Here is an 11,430-nt window from a genome sequence, read left to right on the forward strand (position 1 = left end):
TGTATCGCTGGCCCTTGGTACTGGCCCAACCATCACCCCAGGGGTGATACCCTGGGGTTGAACAACCAAGGACATGACCAAGCGGTTGTACCGCTGCCCCCAGGCGGTGGTACCACCATCATGCTTAAAATTATCTGTGGTGTTCATTGGCGGTTATACCGGCCAGGTACCGCTCACCAACCGGACATGTTTCTGTTTTGATGCGGTAGTTGGGCGGTGGTGGCCCGGTTGTTCCGGTTGTGCTCCGCACACCAGTACCACCAGTGCCCTAAGTGGTTCCACCTCTTAGGACTTAGCTACCCAGGGTACCGGGGCCAGGCGGTTGCACCAGCGCACTACCGCTCGATCACCGCTCACAGGAGTGACTCCTTTCTGTTTTAAAGCGGTGGTTGAGCGGTGGCAGAGCGGTTATTCCGGTTGTTCTTCACAACCGATACTACCGATTGTATGTCCGGTTGTACCACCTGTTAGGTTTTCTGAAGTGTAACCGTGAATCCCGGTTGTACCGGGGTAATGAGTGGTTGCACCGCCGCTGTGAAATAACTGCGGTAACGGTTGGATTTTAGGGTTTCCTATATATAGGAGGTTCTTCCACCTACCACCTTCACCTCTCTCTCTCCACCATTAATTCCCTTCAAGCTTTCTTGCCTGATCTCTCTCTCTCTCTAGCCACTCAAACTTGTTGATTTGCTAGGGATTAAAGGAGGACACCTAGATCTACACTTCCACCAAAGGATATTTTATTCCCCCATACTTTCTTGTGTGGATTTTGTTACTCTTGGGTGTTTGAGCACCCTAGATGGTTGAGGTCACCTCAGAGCCACATTCCATTGTGGTGAAGCTCCGTGGTTTCGCTGGGAGCCTCCAATTCGGCTATGGAGAGAGCCCCAACCTTGTTTGTGAAGGTTTGGTTGTCGCCTTCAAGGGCACCAATAGTGGAATCACGACATCTCGCATTGTGTGAGGGCGTGAGGAGAATACGGTGGCCCTAGAGGATTCTTGGGGAGCATTGTGCCACCACACTGCTCCAACGGAGACGTACTTCCTCTCAAAGGGAAGGAACTTCGGTAACACACCCTCGTCTCCACCGGCTCCGCTTTTGGTTATCTCTTACCTTTACTTGTGCAAGCTTACTTTGTGTTGTATTCCTTATTTACTTGTATGCTTGGTGTTGTTGCATCATATAGGTTGCTCACCTAGTTGCATTTCTAGACAACCTACTTTGATGCAAAGTTTAATTTGATAAAGAAAAGCTAAAAATTGTTAGTTGCCTATTCACCCCCCTCTAGTCAACTATATCGATCCTTTCAATATGGTTAGTTCATAATATTTGCTGAAAACTTGAATGTTGGATTTACATATTTGCAACAACAAGATCAAATAGAGTTTATAAAAGTTTTTATTTATCACTTTCAGTTTGTCAACTGAATTGCTTGAGGACAAGCAATGGGTTAAGCTTGGGGGAGTTGATACGTCTCCATTGTATCTACTTTTCTAAACTCTTTTGCCCTTATTTTGGACTCTAACTTGCATGATTTGAATGGAACTAACCCAGACTGACACTGTTTTTAGCAGAATTGCCATGGTGTTATTTTTGTGCAGAAATAAAAGTTCTCAGAATGACCTAAAAATCAACAGAGATAACTTTTGGAATTAATAAAAAAATATTGGGAAAGAATCAGTAGTAGGGGGCCCACACCCTAGCCACAAGGGTGGGGGCGCGCCCTCCGACCTTGTGGGCCCCCTGGACCTCCACCGGCCTCAACTCCAACTCCATATATTCACGTACTGGGAGAAAAAAATTAGAGAGAAGGATTCATCGCGTTTTACGATACGGAGCCACCGCCAAGCCATGTTCTTCCTTGGGAGGGAAGATCTGGAGTCCATTCGGGGCTCCAGAGAGGGGAATCCGTCGCCATCGTCATCATCAACCATCCCCCATCACCAATTTCATGATGCTCACCGCCGTGCGTGAGTAATTCCATCGTAGGCTTGCTGGACCGTGATGGGTTGGATGAGATTTACCATGTAATCGAGTTAGTTTTGTTAGGGTTTGATCCCTAGTATCCACTATGTTCTAACATTGAAGTTGCTATGACTTTGCTATGCTTAATGCTTGTCACTAGGGCCCGAGTTCCATGATTTCAGATCTGAACCTATTATGTTTTCATGAATATATTTGTGTTATCGATCCTATCTTGCTAGTTATAGTCACCTACTACGTGTTATGATCCGGCAACCCCAGAGTGACAATAGTAGGGACCACTCCCGGTGATGACCGTAGTTTGAGGAGTTCATGTATTCACTAAGTGCTAATGCTTTGTTCCGGTACTCTATTAAAAGGAGGCCTTAATATCCCTTAGTTTCCAATAGGACCCTGCTGTCACGGGAGGGTAGGACAAAAGATGTCATGCAAGTTCTTTTCCATAAGCACATATGACTATATTCGGAATACATGCCTACATTCTATTGATGAACTGGAGGAAGTTCTGTGTCACCCTATGTCATAACCGTTGCATGATGAATGCCATCTGACATAATTATCCACCATTGATCCATTGACTATGAGCTTTCCACATATTGATCTTTGCTTCGTTACTTCTCCGCTGTTACTACTACAATTGCTACGAAACTATTACTGTTACTTTTGCCACCATTACCGTTACTTCCATACTACTTTGCTACTAAATAATTTGTTATAGATATTAAGTCTTTTAGGTGTGGTTGAATTGACAACTCAGCTGCTAATACTCAAGAATATTCTTTGCTCCCCTTGTGTTAAATCAATAAATTTGGGTTGAATACTCTACCCTCAAAAACTGTTGTGATCCCCTATACTTGTGGGTTATCACAAAGAAAAAGTCTTCAAGCCTTCAAGTCTTCACACCAATTTCTTCAAAGGCCGCACCGAATTCTTCACTTAAAGAAATACATTTTTAGGGGTCGTCTTTCTTCAGTTAAACAAAATCTTCAGGGACTACAAAACCTATGTATACTCACAAACACATTAGTCCCTTAACCTATTGTCTTCAATACTCCAAAACCACTAAGGCGGCACTTGATGCACTTACAACGTGGAGGTATTCTGCCCGATACCAGTTAGCTATACACCACAAAAGTGATTTATGGGCATGGAACTATGAGTAGACCGGGGAATTCACAATTCAGTTTGCATACATGATGTTGGTTGACACCAAGAGTAGAAGGCTTGGTTGGCTGTTAGGTGCCTCAGAGACATCCAATTAAGATAACAACAACAAGCTAACTATAAAAACATTAGAGAATCAAGGTGCCTGTGAAGCTACGGGTCTTTGCATGGCGTTTGGCTTGACCTTGTCCCCTAACTAATGAAGAAAGAGTCCTTCGGCACATGGATACCTTGGTTGTGTGCCCAATATGAAACTCGGCCACGTACTCGTGGAGGCATGCAGTGATTGAGTGCAACATCGCTAGAATCATGTGGGCTTTGAAAGATGACGATGTTGCTGCACCTCTGGTGAACGATGAAGCTATGGATGCCTAGTTTTGGCTCCTTGGCATCTGTAACACGATGGAGAAGGAGAAGGCCATTCTAGTCCTCATCGCCCTTTGGGAGATTTGGTGGGTGATAACCCACAAGTATAGGGGATCACAACAGTTTTCGAGGGTAGAGTATTCACCGGGAACAAAGCATTGATAACTCCTCAAACTACGGTAATCACCGGGAGTGGTCCCGGTTGTTGTCACTCCGGGGTTGCCGGATCATAACACGTAGTAGGTGATAATAACTTGCAAGATCGGATCTAGAACATGGATATAATGATGATGACATAAACGGTTCAGATCTGAGTTCATGGCAACCGGGCCCAAAGTGACAAGCATTAAGCATGGCAAAGTCATAGCAACATCAATCTAAGAACATAGTGGATACTAGGGATCAATCCCTAACAAAACTAACTCAATTACATGATGAATCTCATCCAACTCCTCACCGACCAGCGAGCCTACGAGGAAACTCACTCCTAGCGGGGAGCATCATGGTATTGGCGATGGAGAAGGGTTGGTGATGACGAAGAACGAAGATCTCCCTCTCCGGAGCCCCAAACGGACTCCGGGTCTGCCCTCCCGAGGAAGAATAGGGCTTGGCGGCGGCTCCGTCTCATGGATCGCGATAATTATTTCTCCCTTATTTTTTTCTCCGAAAATAGGAATTTATAGTGTTGGTTTCAGGGTCAGCGGGGCCACTGAGTGGGTACAACTCACCTATGTGTTTACGAATAAAGATAGTCCTTGGACATTATCAATGATGTGTATCAGCAAGTACGTGACTTGTTTGTGGGACTATGCATTGTATGATGACTGTCCTAAAAGGTCCCTAGTCGGAAGGGCCGTGTGGACGCGCAACCAACTAGACTAGCATATGACACGGTCGATGGCTTGGTCTCACTAGCCATGGAGCATTGGATGCTAACTGGATAATATGGACTTGGAAGGATCTAGTCGGATTCGACGTAGTCGGATCCGAGTCGAGATAAGGTCCAACTATGAGACGCAGCGATATGTCATCTGTGAGTCTCTAGTACAACATATGTTCTATGTCCTAAGACCTGAGCTGACGCATGTACTCGGGATGGTGACAGACTTGCTTTGGGCTGACCAAACGCTACTCCGTAACTGGGTAGTTATAAAGGTAGGTTTCGGGTTTGTCCAGAACCATGCTGCGAGACGTGGTCGAGCAAGATGGGATTTGCCCCTCCGATCAGGAGAGATATACTCTGGGCCCCTCGTGTGATCCGACCAGGATAAGCATGGCCATGCGACAAGGATTATGAGATAATCCGGTTTGTGGTCGGCATCACCGGAACGAGAAAGAGGTCGGGCTAGCACAAGGATGATAGACTCGCCTTGAGCTCGACAACATATATCTTATGGCAAGAGGAATGGAAGTATGATGTACAGGTTCGCTAACCAGCTTCATAGTCTGCTTGGTGTTCGGCATGCCTAGCTAGAGGCCGCTACCAACCGTGCAGTTCGGAGATGATCCGAACTGCGACCAAGCCGACTTGAACCTAAGGGGTCGCGCGCTTAAGGGAAGGAACCTATGAGGTCGGATCCGAGGACATTGGTCGGATGTGATCCCAACTGTATTCGGATTGTGGCCGAGTAGACTTATGGGCTTTAGGGTCCGTGCGAGGCCAAGTGTTGAGCCCGCGACGGATGCCTATATATAGTGGAGGTGCCGCACACTCACGCAGTTGATCGCTTCGGCGCTGTCACTAGGGTTTGCATGTGTTGCGAATAGACACCTCCACTCGCCGCCGGTTGTGTGATCGGACCTAGCAGTCCGCCGCACGACGTTCCTCCTGCACGCGCGGATACCGTTAGAGGCGGTGCACTTGCGCCGCTCTGGCGAACCTGTACGTGGGAACCGACCACCGGCTGTACGAGGGAGATCGTACGAGGAGGAGACGATCCACGCGGACGCGCTGCCCCAACTCTTCTTCCGCTGCACGGCACTGCGCGTCTAGTGGTAACGAACTGTGATCCATCTCCCGTAGCATGTTCTTGGTTGTTCTGCGTGTAGGAAGTTTTAATTTGCAGTCGACGCATCCAACCGTAGATCCCAACAGTGCTATCAGAACCTCTGCTATAGGATTTGGATTCAGATCATATGCATATTAGATATGTGGAGGCAATAGATGAGATCTGTTGTCATTAACAAGATCGGCTGTGTGCATGGTTGATGAGATCAACTGCACATGGGGATCGATGTGGCTATGTTTTCTGTCAATTAGGATCGATGAGGTCGTGACACAATTGATGAGGTCGTGACACAATCAATTGGGACTGCCATGTGTGTAGCACCTTGTATTTCGTACATGATCACTCAAACCGGTAGAATACGATTCTATGCATAACTTTATTTTGCAGGGTTTGATGTGAATAGTATGGCTCATGTGTATGTGATGCATGTGTATAAATTATACATGGCCTGCGTGTTATGTTTGTCAGCCGGCAGGAGCCAAAGTGTTGTCATTATATTGTATAACGACATGCGTGTCGACTTGTGACTCTATGCAAAATTCATTACTAGTTGTAGTAGTTGGATAATAGAGATCAGGTTGGTGGCTTGGCGTCCCGGCGTGACAAACAAGATGGAGTTCCTAGATGGTCATCGGAGTCGGAGCCGACCTAGAAGGACATCCATGAAGGAGCCATACTATTTCACAATATGTGTTTATTTGTGATTGTTATGCTTCCTTGTTTTCTATGCATGTTAGAATGGTAGAAAAATCCCTCATGAATATCAAGCGAATTGCCATCCCTGATGTTGCACCTTCGCATGTCAAGTACATCTAGTAGTGGGCTCATAAAATTGGGGTGCTGCTAGGTGTCCTTGAACTGAAGGGTTCGTGTTGGACATGGACATGCACTGCATCAGGTTAGCTTGACAAGGCTATCAAAATGGTTTTGGGCCTTGTGGCAAAGAAGGTTGGGGGCTGGGGTATGAGATACCTACCCGACTGACAGGAGTCGTATAGAGATACGATTAGCAAGGAGTTGCTTACTGGATAGACATGTTGTCTAGCAGTGATGCTAAAGCTCACTAGTCACATGTGCTAGTCGGATCCTGAATCACTGAGAGTTTGCGGAGGGATGCTGACTTCAGTGGGAGTATTTCTGTTTAAGGCTAGAATTACTCTACATAAACACATTGCCTAGTGATTGCATATTTTTTTGTTGTAGATCAATGGCACCACCTGCTCAACCCAATTTTGCATTGAAATCAATTCTGGAAAAGGATAAACTGAATGGAACAAACTTTACTACCTGGTATAGAAATTTGAGAATTGTTCTCAAGCATGATAAAAAGGAACATGTTCTAGAGGATCCGCTTCCAAAGGAACCTGCCGATAGTGCTAGTACCACAACCAAGAATTCCTACCAGAAACTCGTTGATGAATCAAATGAGATCAGCTGCCTCATGCTGGATTGTATGGAGCCTGATTTGCAGCAGCATTTCAAAGACGTTGGGGCTTTCGATATGATCGAGAGTCTCAAGAGCATGTTTCAGGTGCAGGCTAGGAACGAAAGGTTCAACGTCTGGCGATCCTTGATGGATTGTAAGCTGAAGGAAGGTGATCCACTGAGCCCGCATGTGATCAAGATGATCGGATATGTGCAAGCTTTGGATCGGTTGGGCTTCCCGCTCTTGGATGAGCTGGCTACTGATGCAGTTCTGGGTTCTCTTCCGCCCAGCTATGGGACATTCATCTCGAACTATCATATGCATGGCATGGATAAGAAGCTCACTGAATTGCATGGGATGCTCAAAGTGGCAGAGCGGGATATTAAGAAAGGCACGCATCAAGTGTTGATGGTGCAGAAATCGGCTAAGTTCAAGAAGAGTTGGTCTAAGAAGAAGGCTAAGGCAAAGGGCACGGAGATGGTAACCTCCGCCGCTGCGCCAAAGTTTGGACCGGACTCAAAGACCATTTGCTATCATTGCAAGGAAACTGGTCACTGGAAGAGGAACTGTAGCAAGTGGCTTGCAGAGCATGGCAAGAAGGCCGGGAATGCTGCTTCAGGCAAAGGTACACTTGTTGCATATGTTATAGACATTTACCTTGCTGACATACCTAGTAGCTCTTGGTTATTTGATACTGGGTCGGTTGTTCATATTTGGAACTCGATGCAGGGGCTGGTAAGAACCAGGCATGTGGCACAAGGGGAGATTGACATCAGGGTCGGCAACAAAGCAAGAGTTGCTGCGTTGGAGGTCGGCACGATGCAGCTCCAACTTCCTTCTGGATTTATTTTCGAATTGAATAATTGTTATTACATTCCTGCACTTAGTCGGAACATTATTTCTGCCTCATGCTTGATGAGTCAGGGTTATGAATTCAATTTAAAGGACAATGGTTGTTCGATTTATTTGAATGGTATGTTCCACGGCTATGCACCCATTGTTGATGGGTTATTTATATTGAATCTAGAACAGGAACCGGTCTATAATGTGAATGTAACGCCCTCGATGCGGCTATATCTCCCACGTGTCGAAGCACGACTTAGAGGCATAACCACATTGAAAGCAATGTCGCAAGTGAGGTAATCTTCACAACAACCCATGTAATACAATAAGGGAAAAAGGTACATAGTTGGCTTACACTCGCCATGTCACACAAATACATAAATAAGTCATTACATTCATCCAATACACTCAAGGTCCGACTACGGAACCAAAATAAAGATCAACCCCCAAATGCGACAAAGTCCCCAATCGCCCCAACTGGGCACCACTACTGATCATCTGGGAAAGACACGTAGTATCATCCTGAGTCCTCATCAAACTCCCACTTGAGCTCAGTTGAATCTCCTGGAATGGCATCATCGGTCCCTGCATCTGGTTTTGGAAGGAATCTGTGAGTCACGGGGACTCAGCAATCTCACACCCTCGCGATCAGGACTATTTAAGCTTATAGGAAGGGTAAAGGTATGATGTGGAGCTGCAGCAAGCGACTAGCATATATGGTGGCTAACATACGCAAATGAGAGCGAGAAGAGAAGGCAAAGGAATGGTCGAACAACTATGATCAAGAAGTGATCCTAGAACAACCTACGTCAAGCATTAGTCCAACACCGTGTTCACTTCCCGGACTCCGCCGAGAAGAGACCATCACGGCTACACACAGGGTTGATATATTTTAGTTAAGTCACGTGTCAAGTTCTCTACAACCGGACATTAACAAATTCCCATCTGCCCATAACCGCGAGCATGGCTTTCGAAAGTTCAAATCCCTGCAGGGGTGTCCCAACTTAGCCCATCACCAGCTCTCACGGTCAACGATGGATAAACCTTCTAGCGGGAAGACCCGATCGGACTCGGAATCCCGGTTACAAGACATTTCGACAAGGTAAAACAAGACCAGCAAGACCACCCGCTGTGCTGACAAATCCCGATAGGAGCTGCACATATCTCGTTCTCAGGGCACACCGGATAAGCTAAGCGTACGGGAGCCAACGTAACCCAAGTTGCCAAGGGACGGCCCCATACGGTGCTCTGGGTTGGACCAACACTTAGAGAAGCACTGGCCCGGGGGTTTAAAATAAAGATGACCCTTGAGTCCAAGAAACCCAAGGGAAAAAGGCTTAGGTGGCAAATGGTAAAACCAAGGTTGGGCCTTGCTGGAGCAGTTTTATTCAAGGCGAACTATCAAGGGGTTCCCATTATCACCCAACCGCGTAAGGAACGCAAAATCAAGGAACATAACACCGGTATGACGGAAACTAGGGCGGCAAGAGTGGAACAAAACACCAGGCATAGGGCCGAGCCTTCCACCCTTTACCAAGTATATAGGTGCATTAAATAAATAAGAGATATTGTGATATACCAACAATAAACATGTTCCAACAAGGAACAAACTCCAAACTTCATCTTCACCAGCAACTAGCAATGTTATAAGAGGGGATGAGCAAAGCGGTAACATAGCCAAACAACAGTTTGCTAGGACAAGGTGGGTTAGAGGTTTGACATGGCAATATGGGAGGCATGATAAGCAAGTGGTAGGTATCGTAGCATAGGCATAGCAAAAGAGCGAGCATCTAGCAAGCAAAGATAGAAGTGATTTCGAGGGTATGGTCATCTTGCCTGCAAAGTTCTCCGAGTTGATGTTAGCTTGATCCTCGTAAGCGTACTCAACGGGCTCCTCGTTCACGTACTCGTCTCCCGGCTCTACCCAAGCAAGAACACAAGCAAAAGGGAGACACAATCAACCACGTGCAATGCACAAACAACATGATGCAAAACATGGCATGATATGCGGGATGTGATATGCAATGCATATGCAAGATTTGGAAAGGAATGATAGAACCTGGCCTCAACTTGGAAATCCAAAAGTGCCACTGGAAAGAGGAGTTGATTTCGGTCGAAATCGATATAAAGATCACCGGAATCGGATGCACGGTTTGGAAATGGCAAGCAAAACAAATATGGCACCATTCTGCGATTAACAGCAAGTAGCCATCTAAATGCATCAAGATAAATATGCTACAGCACCCAAACATAGCAACAAAATACATGGCAGGGATCCACTCATGATGCTTGACAAAAGATGAATACTGAGCTACGGCTAATTCACTCATTAACAGGTTCAAACAAGCATGACAAAAGTGCAAAGATAACAGGTTTCAGACTTAGTGAAATTAACAGCATATCAGGAATTTAACATCAGGAAGCAATGTTTAGAGCACGATAACTACATGCTACAGGAACATATCATGGCAAAGCAAGGCATGGCATGAAGCTACTCAAAGCATATAACAAAAGTCCCTTAGTGACCATAAGCCAAAAGGGATCAGAAAATACAATTGCAAGCATGCGAACATAGCAGAAACATAAACATATTCAGACTTAGTGAAAAACTGGAGCATGGCAAAACAGATAACAAGTAGGCATGTTTACGAGCTGGATGCTCTCACTAAAAAGCATGGCATGATAATCTAAGCATACACCCAGCAAGTAGACATGGCATAGAAGCTAGACATGGCAAGAACAACATCATAGCATCCACGGATCAACTACAACAAGCTCGGCAAAATTGCAAAACAAGTTAACAATGTGCCAGGAATATTTTATAGCAAAAGTAGAGCTTGATTGACTCAAGCTAGGGTGCTCCATAAATGCAAACGAAGACATGGATGGATAGAAACCACAATATCTACAAAACATCCTTACTGATCATGCTCAAAAGAGGCACGGATCACTAGGAAACAACATGACCATATGGCATAAAAATAATGACAGGACAAAGACTTAGAATATTTCTAAGTCCCTGAAATCAGCAACATTGAGTAAGCTACTTTGCATGCTTGTGCTAGTCACCACAAAGATCACAAAAATACATGGCATACACCCACGTAAAGATGGCATGACATACTTCAAAACATATGTAGAGCTCAGGATCATAGCATGCACACATTAATCATGGCAAAGATGACAAAAGTGCATTTGCTGAAACAGATCTGAAACTAACATCACATAGCCCTCTTCCAACAGCATTTCGGGCATAAAGATGAGCTAAAATGAAAATGATGCAATGAGATGAAATGTAGTACTCGTCGAGACGAACATCTTGATATGCTACACGCATGAATCGGAGCCACGATGAGGAAGATATGATGCGCCAAAGTATGCAAAAATCTAGGGTTTCAGGGATAAAAGTCAACCGAGAGGGGATCTAGATCTGGATCGGGTCGACCGGCGCGGACTTCGAGGAGATCGCCGGAATCTTCGCTGTTCGCCGGAGTTGATGGATCGGGCCGGAGCTCCTATGCGGGGTCACCGGAGTTGGCTCGGTCGACGAGGAGGATGGAGGCGCGCGGTGGCGGCGTCAACGGCGCCGGCGAGAGGCGGAGGCGGCGCCCGAAGCGGCAAAGTGCGGCGGGGCCGGC

General features: G+C 46.0%; 1 protein-coding gene across 1 annotated transcript; it reads left to right on the forward strand.

The window, feature by feature from the left end:
• The first annotated feature begins 6,964 nt into the window (after positions 1-6,964).
• LOC147974845 (uncharacterized) lies at positions 6,965-7,719 on the forward strand. The gene is made up of 2 exons (XM_087520171.1): positions 6,965-7,574; positions 7,679-7,719. The coding sequence occupies exons 1-2, from the start codon at positions 6,965-6,967 to the stop codon at positions 7,717-7,719; spliced, it is 651 nt and encodes a 216-aa protein (XP_087376297.1).
• Positions 7,720-11,430: the final 3,711 nt, after the last annotated feature.

Source organism: Triticum urartu, chromosome 4A (genome assembly GCF_056163025.1).
Source record: "Triticum urartu cultivar PI428250 chromosome 4A, HENAU_Tu73, whole genome shotgun sequence".
Taxonomy (NCBI): Eukaryota; Viridiplantae; Streptophyta; class Magnoliopsida; order Poales; family Poaceae; genus Triticum; species Triticum urartu.